Below are 20,201 nucleotides of genomic sequence, written 5' to 3' on the forward strand. Positions count from 1 at the left end.
CGAGTTATAATTGTTTTTTAGTGATTATATTTTTATTCTTTTTACAACTAACTATACTTAGAAATATGGTTTTTATTATAGCGATTTTATTTTTAAAGTTGGGGTGATTCTTTTATATATATCCTTTTTATATGGAGTGTTCTTCAGCTGACATGGGGGTAGGATTAGTCTTACTTTTTCTCTTTTTAAGTCATATTTTGGCTTTTTCTCTTTTTCTCGGGGGGTGGGGGGGATGGTCTGTTTTCTAATTCTATTTTTTTTTGTACCAGTTTGTGTTAGTTTTTTTATTCGGGCTGTTTTTGAACTTCAAATATGTCTGTGTTGTCGTCACTTCCGGGTCTTCTCACAACTTTTGTTCCTCTTCCGGGTGCATGAGTTTATAAGTTGGTTAACCCTTTCTATACCAAAGGGTTGATTATAGAATTATGGCTCAGACCATTAATTTTGAGTCTTGGAATACTAATGGTTTAAATCATCCAATTAAACGAAAGAAGATTTTCAAAGTATTTCAAAGACTTAATGCTCATATCATTTTTGTACAAGAAACTCATGTGAGGAGGGAGGACAAATTTCGTTTTTTTAGATTTTGGCGGGGTCAACAGTATCACGCAAATTCGAATGCTAAAGTAAAAGGAGTTTCAATTTTTATTGACTCCTCTATTTCATTTGTTCAACATGATATTTTTTCGGATCCGAATGGCAGATTTTTGTTAATTACGGGTTTACTTTGTAATAAAAAGGTTGCTTTGGTTAATGTTTATGCTCCAAATGTGGATTGTCCTGACTTTTTTAAGTCTTTATTTACTTCTTTACCCAATCTAAACGAATATAAGTTAATAATGGGTGGTGACTTTAATTGTTGTTTAAATCCTCTGATGGATAAATCTTTATCTATTCAGACTTTACCTAATAAGTCGGCCACTTGTATTAACTCTTTTTTGACTGACAATGGAGTTTTTGATATTTGGAGATTCCGGTATCCTAATGACAAAGAGTTTTCTTTTTTCTCACATGTTTATCACTCTTATTCAAGAATTGATTATTTTTTTGTAGACTCTTGTTTTATTCCATTGGTAATCGGTTGTAACTATGATATTATAGCTATCTCTGATCATGCTCCGTTATTACTTTCTATTAAATTTACGGATACAGCTTCTAATGCTAGACAATGGCGATTTGACTCTACCTTGTTGCAAGACTCTGACTTTATAAAATTTATGGAGGAGCAGATCGACTTCTTCTTCTCAATTAATTCTACAGATGATATTTCCTGCGGAACACTTTGGGACACTTTTAAAGCTTATATACGTGGACAGATTATTTCTTATTCTGTTGGTTTGAGGAAACATATCAAGATGGAAACTCTTTTATTGGTTGATAAAATTAAAGAGATTGATAAGAAATATTCGATTGCTCCTAGTAAGGAGCTTTACAAACAAAGGGTTGAACTTCAAATGGAACATAGTTTATTACTTACATCCTCGATTGAAAATCAATTAATGAAAACTAAATCTGATTTTTATATACATAGTGATAAATCTGGTAAACTGTTAGCTAGTCAATTGAAGAATGCTCTGGTTAAACGTCAAATCACTAAGATTGGTCAGCAGAATGGGAATCTGACAGTTAATCATGATGAGATAAATAAGGCATTTCAAGATTTCTATACCTCCCTGTATCAATCTGAATTTCCTCAAGATTATAATACCATGTCTGATTTTCTTGGAAAATTAAATTTTCCAAGGTTATCATCTGATGATCTTTTGATATTGGATACTCCTATTATGGATGTAGAAATTAAGGGGGCTATTTCCTCAATGAATTCTGGGAAAGCACCGGGTCCAGATGGTTATACAGTTGAATTTTTAAAATTTTTTTCCGCTACTCTTTCCCCTTGGTTAGGTAAGGTTTTTGAGGAGGCCATTAGATTAGGGAATTTGCCACAATATTTTTATAGAGCTTCCATTTCTCTAATATTGAAGAAAGATAAAGACCCTACTAATTGTGCTTCTTATAGACCTATATCTTTATTGAATGTAGACTCCAAGATTTTTTCTAAGTTACTGGCATCTAGATTGGAGAAGGTATTACCCAAAATTATTTCAGATGATCAAACTGGCTTTATTAAAAATCGTTATTTTTTTTTAACATTAGGAGATTGTTGAATATTCTTTATACTCCCTCACATGATACTTCAGAATGCGTGATTTCATTAGATGCGGAGAAAGCATTTGACAGAGTTGAATGGCCTTACTTATTTAATGTGTTGGAGAAGTTTAATTTTAGTCTGATATTTATATCATGGATTAAATTGATTTATCATACTCCAGTAGCCTCAGTGGTTACCAATAATCAAAGATCTCCCTTTTTTCGCCTATTTCGGGGCACTAGACAGGGATGTCCTCTTAGTCCATTACTATTTAACATTGCCTTAGAACCTTTGGCAATTGCCATCAGACAATCACAGGATATTTTGGGTATTAATCGTGGGACAGATGGTTATCTTTGTATGCAGATGATTTATTACTATTCATTTCTAACCCAGAGAAATCCATTCCAGCAGTTTTATCATTATTGGCTCAATTTAGTGAGTTTTCTGGGTATAAGTTAAATCTTAATAAAAGTGAATTGTTTCCATTAAATAAACGGGTCCCAATTTATGGAAATTTACCCTTTAAATTAGTTAATGACTCTTTTACTTATTTAGGGATCAAAATCACAAAAAACCATAAAGATTTATTTACATTTAATTTTTTACCCTTAATTGATCAGATTAAAGGTTTGTTTACTAAGTGGTCACCTTTGTCTCTATCCCTAATAGGTAGGATTAATGCTATTAAGATGGTTATTTTACCTAAGTTTTTATATATTTTTCAAGCGATACCAATTTTTATCCCGAAATCTTTTTTTTACTAATGTTGACTCTAAAATTTCTTCATATATATGGCAGTATAAAAATCCCAGGTTAGGTAAAACCTATTTACAGAAGACAAAAAAGGAAGGCGGGTTAGCATTACCTAATTTCAGATTTTACTACTGGGCAGTTAATATTAGATATTTGTTATGTTGGTTGAAAGATGGGGGTGGATCTTTTGGCCCTTGTTGGGTGAGTTTAGAAACTAAATCGGTATCAGCTTATGCTTTGGGTTCTATTTTAGGGACTTCTCTCCCTTTTGCTCTTTCTAAATTGCCGAAACGAATTGACAACCCAATAGTTAAACATACATTGCGTATATGGTTTCAATTTCGGAGATTTTTTGGGTTGACTCAATTCGTTTTAAATAGTCCTATTGTATCTAATTGTTTTTTTCACCCTTCCATTATAGATCAAGCTTATTCAGCTTGGAAAACTAAGGGATTACTAAGATTTTCTGATTTATTTTTAGATAATTGTTTCATGTCTTTTGAACAATTATCCAACAAATATAACTTGCCGAGATTTCATTTTTTTAGATATTTACAGATTAGACATTTTTTAAGTTCTGTACTCTCTACGTTTCCAAATTTTGTGCCTTCAGATACTTTGGAGAGTTTATTTGAATTAGACCCTTTTCAAAAAGGGCTTATTTCAAAACTTTATAATATAATTATGAAGATACGTTCAGAGCCTCTTTATAAGACTAAACAGGATTGGGAAAGAGAGCTTAGTTTTAGTATTTCTAGTGAGAATTGGGATAGAATTCTTCAATTAGTTAATACATCATCGTTATGTGCCAAACATTCACTAATACAATTTAAGGTCGTACATAGGGCCCATTTGTCCAAGGATAAATTAGCTCATTTTTACTCTCATACAAGTCCTATTTGTGATAGATGTCATTCTGAAATTGCGTCTTTAACTCACATGTTTTGGTCGTGTTCATTTTTGGAGAAATATTGGAAAGATATTTTTGATATTATTTCTGCGGTTTTGAATATCGATTTACAACCTCATCCTATTACCGCAATTTTTGGTTTACCAATGTTAGATTCACTGCATTTATCTTCTTCAGCCCGTCAAATGATTGCATTTCTAACTCTGATGGCTAGAAGATCTATATTGTTGAATTGGAAAGAAATTGATCCTCCCACTGTATTTAATTGGTTCTCTCAAACTATGTTATGTTTAAATTTAGAAAAAATTAGAAGTGGTACTTTTGAGACTTCTATTAAATTTGAAAAGTTATGGAGACCATTTATTCAACATTTTCATATGATGTAATATGACCCTGTGCCAAGTTCATTTGATTTCCCAGCTTTCAGCTTATGTATTTTGAGAGGACCGGAAGTGACGGCATTGATGAATACTTATTTTTGTGAGATATTATAAACAGCCCGCTTTTTTTTTCCTTCTCTTTTGTTTTTTTTTCTTTTATATTACTTATTAGTTATAGTTATTAGGTTAGATTAGCTAGTTCTGCATTATATAAATTTTTTTTTGTTTTTTTTCTTTCTTTTTTCTGTTTTTTTTATATTATACATTATGAAATATTTAGATTTATTATGTCCATACATATATCTTATGGCTTATGTCTTGGTAAACTCATTTATATTGTAACTATTATGTATGTTTTTTTTTCATATGTAATGGAATGTGTATGTTGGTAATTTCTTTATCAATATATCATCTGTATTCTGTCCATATTACTAATATTAATAAAAAGACTTAGAAAGAAAGATTTGTGCTAACCACTATGCTACTGTGCTGCCCTAAATAACACTTTCAGTCCTGTATTCAACACCCTTTTCGATTTTTCTCCGATGTTACACTGCAACCCATCCTACTGACTGCAATTTTCTTTCACCTGTTTGTCCTTCTTCAGTTTCACTACACACTGCATTTACTTATATACCAACTGCCCCACCCTCAGCCTATCATTCTGTTTTGCATCTTCCTGCCAAATTAGTTCATACCCTCCCCAAAAGCTCTAGTAAACTGTCCACGAGCATAGTGCTCCCCTTTGGGTTCAGGTGTAACCCGTCCTTCTTGTACAGGTCATACCTTCTCCAGAAGAGATCCCAATGATCCAGAAATCTGAAACCCTGCCCCCTGCACCAATTCCTCAACCATACATTCATCTGCCATGTAATCCTACTTTTATGCTCAGGCATATACCATTACAATGTTTAAAAGATGTTTGGATAGGTATTTGGATAGGAAATGAGCATGGGAATAGAGGCCTAAATGCAGGCAAGTGAAATTAGCATCATGGCAGCCATGGTCAGGATAGATTGTTGTAGGCCCATTTCTTGTTGGACATTTCTATAATTGTTTGTTCAGCATTATGAATGCCAAAAATTTTGTTCATAGTCCTCTATGCTTCCCGATGTTATGCATCACCATACTGGCTTGAGTAATGTTCATTACAAACACTTACCAGGATGGCATCTGCATATGGAAGTTCATTGTGACAGGAGCCTTTGGCCTACAAAAAAAATACATAAATCACATGTTAAATACCAAAAAAAATTACAACATAGTTTCTCCATTAAAACAAATGAGAAATGTTAAAACTTCTCTGCATCGATTTGTACTGTAAACGATAATACTAAAGTTCCATAGTACATTTGAAGCAGTTCAAAATGCACAACAACTTCCAGTTTTCAACCGGTAAAACAAATTCAAAATTATCACTTCTGCTTTTATTATAGGAAACGTTGTCTCCTTCGACTGTATCCGATGTATGGTTTGAATGGTAACTAAACTTAATTTGATTTGATTATGGTTGTAAAAAGGGTGAATCCCAGAGAGAACTTACAATATACATATAAAACACCTGCAACAAGTTTGCTCAAATCCATAAATGCATGGTATAATGGTGAATTATAAAACTTATACATTATACATTTGAATAGAACCTGAGATTGTTATGAAGAAAAACAAATTCCTGTTTAAGGAAATTTCCTGTTATAGAACATGGACTGGCACATCAATAACTGCTCAGGAAAATAACGATGAGGGTCATTGTTAACTGCTATGTTCTATCAATGCATTCTAACATTTAAAGTTCCCACTCAGAATTGTGAGCAATGAGGGGAGTATGCTGATGCAAGTATTCCCATGCACTTGTTGATCTTAGCCCTTCGAGACACTGAGGACTTGGATTTCAAAGGAATGGTGTGACAGGCTACTGAAATGCATGACAGCAGATGAGCAAGAGAAGGTAACAGTCAACTACATTGGTATGTGATTGGAGTCACATACAGGCTAAGAACAGCATATTTCCTTCTCATTGAATCAACTGTTCTTTTTTAACCAGCAATACACAGAATAGATTCATAGATTAACTATTATTTCAATTTTAGAACTTAATTAATCAACAGTGTTACAGACTCATGACACATGACGGTGGTGCCCTTGTCACGTTACTGGGGTTGAAGCTATACTGGACTTGAGGTAATGGTCTTGTGATGGTGGAATGACGTCATTTTCCCGCCAGTAGAGATCAGGTGACAGGTTTTTTTTTACAGGTTATAAAAGGTAGACCCCACCCTGTGAGGAGGGGCAGTTCGTGGCTGCATTTGCCAAGTTGACTTCATGCCACTGCGTGTTTTAAGTGATGACGCAGTTTAGTTGAAGGATGAAGTTTTTATTTAATGTCTAAAGTTTAAAAGGTCATTGCCAGCAGGTTCTTTATGATTCTGCTAGTTCGAGACAGTGGAGAGTGAAGATCGGAAGTTCGGAAGTTAAAGATCGAGGAGAATCGCTTTCTACGGTGAAACGGGTTTTGACCTTTGTTTGATCCTTATTTGGAAGGATTTCGTTGACTATCTTCGTGTTAATCCCTGGGTTTAACCAGAAAGGATTGAAGGTAGTGGAGAAGGAAAGGTCAGTGCCTTTAAGCCGTTTCGTTTCGTAAATTCTTCGTGGGAAGTTCGACATCGGGAATCGAAGCAAGCGACGTGAAAGAGAATTTGAATCGTCTTATAAAGTCTCTCCTTTTAAATGGACTGTGAGCATATCGAACTTTTGGCAATACCACTTTTAAGAACTGTTTTTGCAATATCATTTTAAGAACAGTTTTTGCAATATCGCTTTAAGAACTGTTTGGGCTGCCGCACCGCAGATGTTTCCGGTTGCGTTAGTATTTGTTTACTTTTTGGGGATTTGTTTTCTGTGTTTAATAAACGTGTTGTTTGTTATAAGAAACCCTTGCCGAACTCATATATTTGTTGCCTGAATACGTAACATTAAATATGGGGGCTCGTCCGGGATCGAATCGAGTTTAAATGCTTGCTAACTTTTAAATCGGTGTTTTGGAAACGGGGATTACTCGGTTCTTTTGTTTGACTTGTGGTATTCGGCAGCAATGAATATTGATGAGTTTCTGGCTTCGCTAGCTGTGGAGGTGTTGGCGAAGGCGAAAAAAACTGCGGTGTTTGAGATAGCTAGTAGATTGCAACTTAAGGGTATTTTGCAGACTACATCTAAGGCTGTGATACAGAGAAAAATCGCATCACACTATGTGGTTTCGGGTGTTTTTGATGAATCGATTTTAGAGTCGTTTCCAATAAGTAATCTGGAGATGCAGTTGCAAATCGAACAAATGAGATTGGAACAAAGTAAAGCTGATTTGGAGAGGTGTAAATTGGAGATGGATCAGAAAAAGAGAGAATTTGCATAAGCAATGGAGGAATTAAAGTCTGGGAATCAGTCTTCTGGTTCTAAAAAAACGTTTGTTGCTAGTCAAGAAATTAAATTGGTCCCTCCATTTAGTGAAACTGAAGTGGAAAGGTATTTTCAACATTTTGAAACTATTGCTCGGATGTCAGAGTGGCCGAAAGATAAATGGTCAGTGTTGTTACAGAGTGTAATTAAAGGCAAAGCACAACAAGTTTACACAGCCTTAACAGCTGCGCAAGCACTTGATTAAGATATTGTAAAGAGGCATATCTTAAATGCATATGAGTTAGTCCCAGAAGCATATAGGGAAAGATTCAGAAGTTTGAAAAAGACTGTGGAAAAAACTTATGTGGAATTTGCCTATGATAAAGCTATGTGTTTTAAGAGATGGGTTTCTTCTAAAAATGTAAATGGGGACTATGATACATTGAGAGAGCTGATTTTAATGGAGGAATTTAAAAGAAGCATTCCTGTTGAAGTAAGGACCTACTTAAATGAGAAGGATACTGATAAATTGCAGGACTGTGCTAGATTAGCTGATGAGTATGTTTTAATCCATAAGAATAAATTTCCTCAGGGCAGAATTTTTAAGAGGAAAAATAACATGGAGACTCCAGGTAAATCTGAAATTAAATCAGAGGTTAATGAGAAAGTTAATGAGAAAGGAAAGCCTGTGAAGGAAAGACAGTTTGGTCTTATTTGTAACTATTGTAAGAAGCCTGGCCATGTAATAGCTAACTGTTTCAATTTGAAAAAGAAAGAGAAGGAAGCAGTTCCAGATGCTTGTGTGCAACATACTGAAGCACCTGTAAAGTTACAGGGTTTGATAAACATAAATGAGGCTTTGTTAGAGTCTGACCAAGTTAAAAAGGGATATGATCATTTTATAACTGAAGGGTTTGTATCCTTGAAGGAAGGATCTACTCTGGTGCCAATAAAAATCCTTAGGGATACTGGTGCTTCTCAATCACTGATGTTAGACAGTGTGTTGAAGTTTAATGAAGAGTCTGATACTGGTGAGGTAAATTACATAAGAGGTGTTGGAAGTGATTTTATGCCTGTACATTTACATAAAGTAAATTTAAAGTCAGGGTTAGTTACAGGATTTGTTAAAGTAGGATTACAGCATAGCTTACCTGTGAAGGGTATTTCTTTACTGTTAGGTAATGACTTGGCAGGTGGACAAGTTTTTCCTGAAGTGCATTTGACAATAGAGTCAGAGGAACCAGAGTTGAATTCTAACACAGATTCTTCCTGTGTTGTGTCTAGAGCTATGGCTAAAAAGATTGATGCGCGGAATGAGGTTGTTACTCAGGACTGTTCAACTCAGGATTCGAGTTTTGAGGATGTGTCAGAGACTTTCTTATCTTCGTTGTCTGAACAAGATTCTTGGAGTAAGTCTGACTATAAAGATTTATCTTTGTCTCGGAAGGAGATGATAGCAGAGCAGAATAGAGACTCTGAGATTATAAAATTAAGAGAGCAGGTTTTACTAGATAGTGAAATTGATAAGGTGCCAGTAGGATATTACTTGGAAAAAGGAGTGTTGATGAGGAAGCGGAGATAGCCTACAATTCCTGCAAGTGAGGATTGGAATGTTGTTTACCAGGTAGTTTTTCCGAAAGTTTATCGAAATGAGATTTTGACTTTAGCTCATAGTGTGCCTTTAGGTGGACATCAAGGGGTAAGGAAAACTGTGAACAAGATTTTAAAACATTTTTACTGGCCTGGTCTAAGAAAAGATGTGGCAATGTTTTGTAAAACGTGCCATACTTGTCAAATTGTGGGTAAACCAAATCAGGTTACACCAGTAGCGCCATTACAACCTATCCCAGCATTTGGTGAACCATTTTCTAAAGTTATTGTAGATTGTGTTGGCCCATTACCAAAGACAAAAACTGGTTACAGTATTTGTTGACTATCATGTGTACTTCGTCTAGGTTTCTAGAGGCCTAGAAATATAAAAGCTAAGACTGTGACAAAAGGCCCTTACAAATTTTTTTACTTATTTTGGATTACCTAAGGAGATACAAATTGATCAAGGCAGTAATCTTATGTCTGGATTGTTTCAACAGATAGTTTATAAATCGGGTGCTAAGCAAATCACTTCGTCTGCATACCATCCAGAATCGCAGGGTGCCTTGGAGAGGTTTCATTCTACCCTCAAGAATATGATTAGGACATTTTGTGTGGAAAATGAAAGTGACTGGAATGAGGGTATAAACTTACTTTTATTTGCAGTAAGGGAATCGGTACAGAAATCTTTAGGTTTTAGTCCATTTGAACTTGTGTTTGGGCATAGAGTTAGAGGACCTTTAGCTTTATTGAAAGAACAGTGGATTAGTAAGGAAGTACACACTAATTTGTTGGACTATGTTTTGAAATTTAAGGACAGGTTACATAAAGCTTGTAGCTTAGCTAAGGAAAATTTAAAGTTGGCTCAAGAGAAAATGAAGTCTTGGTATGATAAAGAGGCTAGGATGAAGATGTTTAAGCCTGGAGATAAGGTGTTGGTTCTTTTCCCAGTGCAGACAAATCCTTTACAAGCTAGATTTCATGGTCCTTATGAAATTGTGTCTAAAATCAATGATGTGGATTACGTGATAAAAACTCCAGATCGTAGAAGGTCAACACAACTTTGCCATATAAATATGTTGAAACCATATTTTGAGAAACAATCTGATACTGTGACTGTTGTGGTTAGTGAGAGTGAGTTTGATTTAACTAGGAACATGGTAGATGATTCATCTGACTTTCATTCTAAATCCAACATTGTTTCTGTTAGGTTACCAAATTCAACCATTCTGGAAAATATTGATGAAAAATTAGCACATTTACAGTTAGAGCAGAGACAACAGATGAATGAGTTGATTTTTAAATATAAGGAGTTGTTTCCAGATGTTCCGAGAAGGACTACTATAACTTCACATGATGTAGATGTTGGAGATGCCAAACCTATTAAACAACATCCATATAGGATGAACATGGAAAAATGTGAACTTGCTGAGAAAGAAATTGAATATATGTTAGAGAATAATATCATTAGACATTCTAACTCGAATTGGAGTTCGCCGTGTGTTATGGTGCCAAAACCAGATGGTAGTATTAGGTTTTGTACGGATTATAGGAAGGTGAATGCTGTAACGAAAACAGATGCATATCCAATGCCTGAAGTAGATGATTGTGTAGATAAAGTTGGAAAAGCAAAGTTCCTTACAAAGATTGATTTATTGAAAGGGTATTGGTGTGTTTCATTAACGGACAGAGGTAGAGAGATTTCTGCATTTGTAACTCCATCTGGGTTACATGATTATAATGTTCTTCCATTTGGGATGAAGAATGCCCCAGGTACTTTCCAGAGGATGATTAACTTTGTGATTCAGGGATTGAAAGATACTGATGCTTATATTGATGATTTAGTGACAGGAAATGATACTTGGGAAGCACACATTATTGCGATGGAGAAATTGTTTGAAAGGCTTTCAAAAGCTAACTTAACTATTAATTTAGCTAAGAGTGAATTTGGACATGCCACTGTGACTTACCTTGGTTATGTTGTGGGTCAAGGTAAGGTAGCTCCTGTTCAGGCAAAAGTTCAGGCAATTTTAGAGATTCCCACTCCAATGGGGAAAAAGACTCTCAGAAGGTTTTTGGGAATGGTAGGATATTATCGGAAATCTTGTAAAAATTTTGCTAATGTTGCCCTTCCATTAACTAACCTTCTGCAGAAGAATGAGAAGTTTGTATGGACGGTGCCTTGTCAAGAAGCATTTGAAAAATTGAAAACAATGATATGTCAACAATTTGTGTTTAAGGCACCTGACTTTGGAAAACCTTTTTCATTGGCTGTGGATGCTAGTGATGAGGCTGCAGGAGCAGTATTAATGCAAAGGAATGAGGGTGATGAGGTTGATCATCCAGTAACTTACTTTTCTAAGAAATTTAATAAGCATCAAAGAAACTATTCGACAATAGAGAAAGAATTGTTATCTCTTGTTTTAGCGTTGGAATATTTTGAGGTATATGTTGGTACAACTCAAAAACCACTTATTGCTTACACTGATCATAATCCGTTAGTTTTTCTGAGTAAGATGAAAAACAAAAACAGAAGATTATTAAATTGGAGTTTGATGTTACAAGAGTACAATATTGTGATAACTCATATTAAGGGTAAAGATAATGTGGTTGCTGATTGTCTATCTCGATGCTGAATGTACACTGTAATTTTTTTTTACGGAGTGGTTTTTTTCCCCAATTGTAACACTCCTACTGTATTGTGAGTTAAAGTTGTTATATGATGGTATTGTATATTGTGTATGTTATAAAATTTATACCTTTGTTTTTCTTGTAAGCAATTGTTAAAAAATTTTTGTTCTTGTCAGACCAAAAATGTTTTTTTGGAGGGAGGTGTTACGGACTCGTGACACATGACGGTGGTGCCCTTGTCACGTGACTGGGGTTGAAGCTATACTGGACTTGAGATAATGGTCTTGTGATGGTGGAATGATGTCATTTTCCCGCCAGTAGAGATCATGTGACAGGTTTTTTTTAAACAGGTTATAAAAGGTAGACCCCACCCTGTGAGGAGGGGCAGTTCGTGGCTGGATTTGCCAAGTTGACTTCATGCCACTGCGTGTTTTAAGTGATGACACAGTTTAATTGAAGGATAAAGTTTTTATTTAATGCCTAAAGTTTAAGAGGTCATTGCCAGCAGGTTCTTTATGATTCTGCTAGTTCGAGACAGTGGAGAGTGAAGATCGGAAGTTTGGAAGTTAAAGATTGAGGAGAATTGCTTTCTACGGTGAAACGGGTTTCGACCTTTGTTTGATCCTTATTTGGAAGGATTTCGTTGACTATCTTCATGTTAATCCCTGGGTTTAACCAGAAAGGATTGAAGGTAGTGGAGAAGGAAAGGTCAGTGCCTTTAAGCCGTTTCGTTTCGTAAATTCTTCGTGGGAAGTTCGACGTCGGGGATCGAAGCAAGTGACGTGAAAGAGAATTTGAATCGTCTTATAAAGTCTCTCCTTTTAAATGGACTGTGAGCATATCGAACTTTAAAGAACTGCTTTTGGCAATACCACTTTTAAGAACTGTTTTTGCAATATCACTTTAAAGAACTGTTTTTGCAATATCATTTTAAGAACTGTTTTTGCAATATCGCTTTAAGAACTGTTTGGGCTGCCACACCGCAGCTGTTTCCGGTTGCGTTAATATTTGTTTACTTTTTGGGGGTTTGTTTTCTGTGTTTAATAAACGTGTTGTTTGTTATAAGAAACCCTTGCCGAACTCATATATTTATTGTTGCCTGAATACATAACAACAGTTTAAAATCGTAGTAGCGGGGTTTAAAAGTATAGTTCTAGATCAGGGGTGTTAAACTCATTTTAGGTCACGGGCCGGATTGGGCAAAATGCAGCTTCATGTGGGCCGGATCAGTCGGGCGCGTGCGAACACAGCTTTCATTGCCTCCATTTTTTCAGCCTGTTCTCATGTGTCTCAGTCTCTGCTATAACTACAAAGTGTTTCACTTCAGAAATTCCGTTTCTTATGAAGAAGACTGCTGAGCAAGCATTATTTTTATGATTGGTATTAACTTACAATCATAGGCTTCATATCGCCGGGCCATTAATAATTAAAATAATAGATCTATCTAAAATGATCTCGCGGGCCGGTTATAATTGTACGCCGGGCCGGATATGGCCCGCGGGCCTTGAGTTTGACACCTATGTTCTAGATAATTAGTCTACTGTATGTATCTCGTAATATACAGTAATGAACTGCTAAGAACCCCAACCCTAAATGGCTTAAATCTGCTTCTGGCAGGTTTGGAAATGGAAGGCTGATAAAGAGACTCTAGGACATAGGTTCCCAAGCCGAAAGTAAAAGCAGGTGGTACTTGGTGTTGCTGATGAGCAAGTTAATAAACTTGGCATTGGGATCAAGGCTTGAGTGATTGCTAGTTACTATAAGGCAAAATTGGAGCAAACACAAAACAAATCAAGGATTATATTAAACCTACCAATCAAGAAACCAAATCATAACTATGTTCCCACCTACATCACTAATGATTTTTAGCTTTTTGACCTGGAGGTCTTGTTTTTCAGCTTCCTACCCAACTCCCTATTTTCTCTCTTCAAGACCTCCACTGTTTTTATTAAATCTATGTTGTCAGTTTCAATATGTATTTTTAGAATACTGAGGCACCAGCAATAATTGCTTTGCCACTTACAATAAACAAACTACCAAAAGAAACAAAACATCATCCCACCCTACCCCCAGAATCCCAAAGGAGTTTTCATTCCTAGTCACCTCCTCTTGGGAAAACTAAGCTGAAGATTGTTTGGCTCCAAAGTAGATTTCAATTAGCAGTGATAGATATTGATTTGACTGCACTGGATGACAACTCAATGGGTATGAAACTCTTGCAACTTCCCAGGAATTTATATTAACATTAAATTCCATCTTTGCAATGATCCCTGTACATCTCATGTGCGTCTCTCTGATCATCTTCATTAATAAACATATGTAAACATGCCTATCTGTATGTTATCAGAATGCTTCTATTTTCTCTACATAAATCGTTGCAGTTTTTTTTCCAATTTTCATTCAAAATTTAGTTAAACTGCATGTTTTTTCAATTAGTAGGAAGCCAAATTAATTTGCTCAGGAAGCACATGTCATTGAAAATATATCTCATAATGTCATAGAATTATATAGAATAAAAGCTTTATTCTATTTTTCTGTCAATATTTAAATTAGTAAAATTGGTCCATATTAAATTTTCCATTCAAGTACTTACGCATTTGGGCAAATGTACTTGATGTGTGGCATCTTAATGTTTGATAATCCTTCGGCCCAACCATATCTGTAAAATGCAAATATGTAACAGAAAATAGTGCCATAAAAAAGTCTCATTAAACGTGATCTTGACACATACTGCTGCCCCAGGAAGGTATATATGGACCAAGAAAATGGAGAACATGTAATGCCTTCTGAATCTGAAGTTCCATCTATTCTCATCTGAAGACTGAATAATTAAACTGTGTCTAACTTCTCAAGGACAATAATCACAATATATATTACATTATTACCATAGTTTCACAACATGAGAAGTGTATCATGGTGTATAGTTCACATGATGGTTTGTCCATACCACATTCACCATATCCACAGTACCACTTTTGTCCCATGTGGATGCATACTATGCCAACTTCTTAGGCTGCAGACTAGCAACAAAATCCTGAAGCCTACTGAGCATGGGAGCAGGAACCGAACTAAACTTGCAGAGCTTGTAAAAACATTTTATTTTCTTCCCACTCATATTTGAAAGAAAGTTATGCCTCCAGGAAGCATGTGCAGCAAGAAAGAGGACTATAATTTATTTTTAATGAGAACAGACCAATGCAGGAAATAGTAAACAGATTAGAAACATGAAGGGAAACAATTATCATTTCAGACTGTTGACCTTAATTAGAAAGAAGTTCCAAATATACTGCCTGACCTGCTGAGTACTCCTAACACGTTCAGCTTTGATCTCAGATTTCTAACATTTACATTTTAATAAGACATGTTTATACTATATATTTACATACTGCATGCAGCATTGGGCATATGAAGAAAGAATTCAAATATTATTTGGATTACAGCTGAGAATCCATTAACACACACAAATCAATATCCCAAAAATATCAGTTCCAAGGGAACCAATATTCCTGGCTGGGAGATTGGCTAGTGCTACTCAGGAAGGTTTAAACTAGTTTGGCAGGGGATTGGAACCAAAGCACCAGGTCAGAAGGTGAAGGGATGGAGAGGAAGGTACTTGTCAGGACCAATATAAACAGACAAGAGCAATGTAATAGGTACGATGGGATGGATGGTTTAAAATGGATAAAGGTGCTGAATTTAGAGCAACGATCAGGATATGTAACAATGATGTTGTGGCCATTAGAGAGACTTGGTTTAGAGAGAGGCAGGGATGGGTGCTTAATGCCCCAGGATTTCAATGTTTTAGAAAAGATAGAGAGGGAGGTAAAAGAGGTGGGGGAGTGGCACTAGTAATTGGGGACAATATCACGCTGCACTCAGAGGGGACATAATGGAGAGCTCATCCACTGAAAATGTGGGCAACGAAAATTGTACAGGAATAGTTACTTTTAACTGAAGAAAACAAAGCGAACTAAATTAAACATTTGCCTGTTGTTCTGACCAAATGACAATCTTAACACATCTGACTAAAACATAGCAATATCCCTCTAGTGTAGAACTTCTTTTGAAATCTCTTACCCATTGTCTCCTAATCCATGTAGGAAGATAACCTGCAGATAAAAGAACACTCTGTAAAAATTTTCTCTAAAGTGATCTCACCTAGTTAAACACACAATTTGAATCTCTAGTTACATCCCAAATAAAAATTTGCTCAAATTCTCTTTAAGTGAAAATTGAAACAAACCTTCTCCAAATGTTGAAAAAAATTAGGAGGGCATTTCTTTTTGTTACATGGTAGCATAATTGACAGTTGCATTTACCAAACCAAAATGAAACAAGATTAGGATTTGTACGCAGACTAGCCCACTAGACTAAAATTAAACTAAAATGGATATTTTGTTCTAACAGAATATAGACCACTTCCATATATAGCACAAAAGAACCTCAAATATCTCAGAAAAGTATTATATTTGTACTTTGTACTGCCCATCAAATATTTACGTAGACAATTGCAATTTTGTATATTCAGATGAAAACTTGATTAAAATTATGGTAACAAAACTTTTGCCAGTAAGATCATTCTAATATGAAAGCTGATCCTGAGCTGTGGTCACATTAGAAGTTTACCAACAGGGTGTAACTAACAGTCATGCAAACAGTAAAGCAAACTTAGAAAGAGGGAAACATGAAGCTCTACTACAGAGGACAAGAAGCACACAGAACATTGCTATCTTCTGGACCCTTTCGAATGCCAGCACATCTTTTCTTAGATAAGGGCCCAAAACTGCTCACAGTACTCCAAGTGCAGACTGACCAATGCCTTAGAAAGCCTCAACATTACATCTTTGCTCTTATACTCTAGTCCTCTTGAAAAGAATGCTAACAATACATTTGCCTTCCTTACCACCAATGCAACCTGCAAGTTAACCTTTAGAGAATCCTGCACAAGGACACACTTTACACCATCAATTTGTGAATTTTCTCCCCATTTAGAAAATAGTCTGTGCCTTTACTCCTTCTACCAAAGAGCATGGTCATACAGTTAGGTACACTATGTTCCATCTGCCACTTCTTTGCCCGTTCTTCCGATCTGTCTAAGCCCTTCTCCGGACTCTCTGCTTGCACACTACCTGCCCCTCCACCTATCTTAGTATCGTCTGCAAACATGACCATAAATCCATCAATCCCATCATCCAAATCGATGACATATACTGTGAAAAGAAGCAGTTCCAACCCTTGCAGAGTACTGCTAGTCATGGGCACCAACCAGAATAGACCTCCTTTATTCCCACTCTTTGCCTCCTGCCAGTCAGCCAATCTTCTATACATATTAATTTCTTTCCTGTAATACCATGGACTCTTATCTTATTAAGCAGCCTTGTCTTTGTACCTTGTCAAAGGCTTTCTGAAAGTGCAAGTAAACTACATACACTCACTGTCCATCCTGCCTGTTTCCTCAAAGAATTCCAACCAATTTATCAGGCAAGATTTCCCCTTAAGGAGACCACACTGACTTTAGCTTACTTTATCAGGTGCCCCCAAGTACCCCAAAACATTATCCTTCATATGGAACCCACAATCAATCCAACCACTGAAGTCAGGCTAATTGTCCTATAATTTCCTTTCTTCCTCCTCCCTCCCATCTTAAAGAGTGGAGTGACATATACAATTTTCCAGTCCGTCTGAACCACTCTATACTAATACAATCCCTTCAGCTACCTTTCAGAACAGGAGGCAGTTTGAATTGAATTAACTTTATTACTTACATCCTTCATATACACGAGAAGCAAAAATCTTTACGGCACATCTCCGTCTAAATGTGCAACGTGCAACTTACTGTAATTATAATAAATAGTATGTACAACAGGGCAGCCAATATAACATAGAAATACAGTTGTGTCAGCATTAATTAATCAGTCTGATGAGCTGGTGGAAGAATCAGTCCCGGAGCCTGTTGGTCCTGTCTTTTATGCTGCAGTACTGTTTCCCAGATGGTAGCAGCTAGAACAGTTTCTGCTTGGGGGCAACTTGGATCGCCAATGATCCTTTGGGCCCTTTTTACACACCTGTCTTTGTAAATGTCCTAAATAGTGGGAAGTTCACATCTACAGATGTGCTGGGCTATCCGCACCACTCTCTGCAGAGTCCTGCGATTGAGGGAAGTACAGTTCCCATACCAGGTAGTATTACAGCCAGTCAGGATGCTCTCAATTGAGCCCCTATAGAAAGTTCTTAGGATTTGGGGGCCCATACCAAACTTCTTCAACCACCTGAGGTGAAAGAGGCACCCCTTTTCACCACACACAGTTGGTGTATACAGACCACGTGAGATCCTTGGTGATGTTTATGCCGAGGAATTAAAGCTGTTCCCCCTCTCAACCCCAGATCCAATGATATTGATAGGGCTTAGCCTGTCTCCATTCCTCCTGTAGTCCACAACCAGCTCCTTTGTTTTTGCAACAGTGAGGGAGAGATTGTTTTGTTGACACCAGTGTCAGGGTGATGACTTCTTCTCTGTAGGCCGCCCCATTATAAGATTAGGCAAATCCATGTAGTGTCGTCAGCAAATTTAATTAGCAGATTGGAGCTGTGGATGGCGACATAGTCATGGGTATACAGAGAGTACAGGAGGGGGCTTAGTACACAGTCCTAACAGGCACCTGTGTTGAGGGTCAAAGGTGAGGGAGCCCACTCTTACCACCTGCCAGCGATCTGACAGGAAGTCCAGGATCCAGATACACAAGGCAGGGTGAAGGTTGAGGTCTCTGAGCTTCTTATCGAGCCTGGATGGAATTATGGTGTTGAATGCTGAACTGTAGTCCAAGAACAGCATTCTCACATAAGCATCCCTCTTCTCCAGATGTGTAAGGACGGTGTGTAGAGCAGTGGCCATTGCATCATCTGTCGATCGGTTGTGTTGGTAGGCGAATTGTAGGGGGTCCAATGTGGGAGATAGTATGCTACAGATGTAGTCCTTGCCCAGTCTCTCAAAGCATCTGCTTATTATAGAGGTGAATGCAGCAGGACGTGAGTCAATCAGAGACGTTACCTTGGTCTTTGTCTGTAGAAATAGAACGCTATATGGATGAGTGAACAGTGAAGCATGGTACAGGTTCCCTACAGGCTAGGACTTAATTCTGCAAATGGAGTTGGTGATCTGGCCAGGATTAATGAAATGTTCGATGCTGAGAAGTACAAGCAGATTCTCATCTATCATGCAATACTTCAGGGAAGTCTCTGATTGGTCCCAAGTTCATTCTGCAGCAGGACAATGACCCCGAAAACATTCCCAAGGGCATACAGAACTACCTTAAGTGAAAAGAAGAACAAGGATTCTATAATAGATGGTATGGCCTCCACAGAGCCCTGATCTCAACATCACTGAGGCTGTCTGGGATTATCTGGAGAGACAGAAGCAAGCAAGACAGACAAAATCTGTTGAGAAAACTGGCAAATTCTCCAAGATGCTTGGAACAACTTCACCAGCTGATTTTCTTATAAAACGGATGCAGTTTTAAAGGCAAAAGGTGGTCACAAGTATTGATTTGATTTAGATTTTTTTTTACTATTTACTGCTCTTTATAGCAATTTTTTTCATTTCATTATCTTTGAAAGCATCATCACTTTACACAATATTTTTACATACACCCAAGACCTTTGCATAATACTATACTTGTAGATGTAGTCAACAGACTATCAGGTGCCATAAATCCCACATTGAAGTGCAGATGAACTTATTCCTTCCTGTATCTTAATACATAAAACTCACAGGAGGGATATTCCACTGTCTGAACTATCATCCTGTCTACACTTGTTATACCTCTAATTTTTCAAGTTCTAGCCTGCACCTGTTGTGCCACGGTCTGACCACTCTAATCCTGGCCCATGCCCCACAACAACCACACCGCTAACAGCTTGCTTCTTTTCATTTGCTCCTGCCATGTTCCAAAGAGATTGTTATGATTGCAGCCTGCCAAAAAGTTCCAAAAGGCCCTGAGCTATTTTGAATTAAATACTTTTTGCATTCACTTTATAACCATTTTCTCTTCAAAAAGGACTATGTTTGGCTGATGGCATCAAGTTAACCCAGTGTCATCTTTTTAGATAATTTCTTTAAAAAAACTGGTATGTTAGACCTTTGACCCTTGGGATTAGAAAAGGTTACTCCAAAAGAGGTAAGTGGCTCTAAATCCATCTCTGTGATCTCAGTTCGTATCATGTTTCCAGGTTTTAAGACCTTACTATAGCCAGAGTGAAAACTCAAACAAATGTTCAACAATAATCCCTCTACTCAATTGAGCAGTTTGCAATAGTGTCAATGAATGCGGAATTAATATGAGGCATGTTATCTGTGGCAATATTTCATGCCAGTTAAAATAAGAAAATAAATTAA

At 36.7% G+C, this 20,201-nt stretch overlaps 1 protein-coding gene across 1 annotated transcript in view; it reads right to left on the minus strand.

The window, feature by feature from the left end:
- The window catches only part of LOC132400015 (acyl-protein thioesterase 1-like), a 51,251-nt gene that overhangs the window by 24,737 nt on the left and 6,313 nt on the right, over window positions 1–20,201 (minus strand). Inside the window, exons 2-4 of the mRNA XM_059981068.1 lie at window positions 15,887–15,918; window positions 14,403–14,468; window positions 5,358–5,405 (exon numbers count right to left, since the gene is read on the minus strand). Coding sequence (XP_059837051.1) covers window positions 5,358–5,405; window positions 14,403–14,468; window positions 15,887–15,918 — 146 coding nt within the window. The remainder of the gene's footprint in view (window positions 1–5,357; window positions 5,406–14,402; window positions 14,469–15,886; window positions 15,919–20,201) is intronic.

The sequence above is a fragment of the Hypanus sabinus genome, chromosome 1 (assembly GCF_030144855.1).
Source record: "Hypanus sabinus isolate sHypSab1 chromosome 1, sHypSab1.hap1, whole genome shotgun sequence".
Classification (NCBI taxonomy): Eukaryota; Metazoa; Chordata; class Chondrichthyes; order Myliobatiformes; family Dasyatidae; genus Hypanus; species Hypanus sabinus.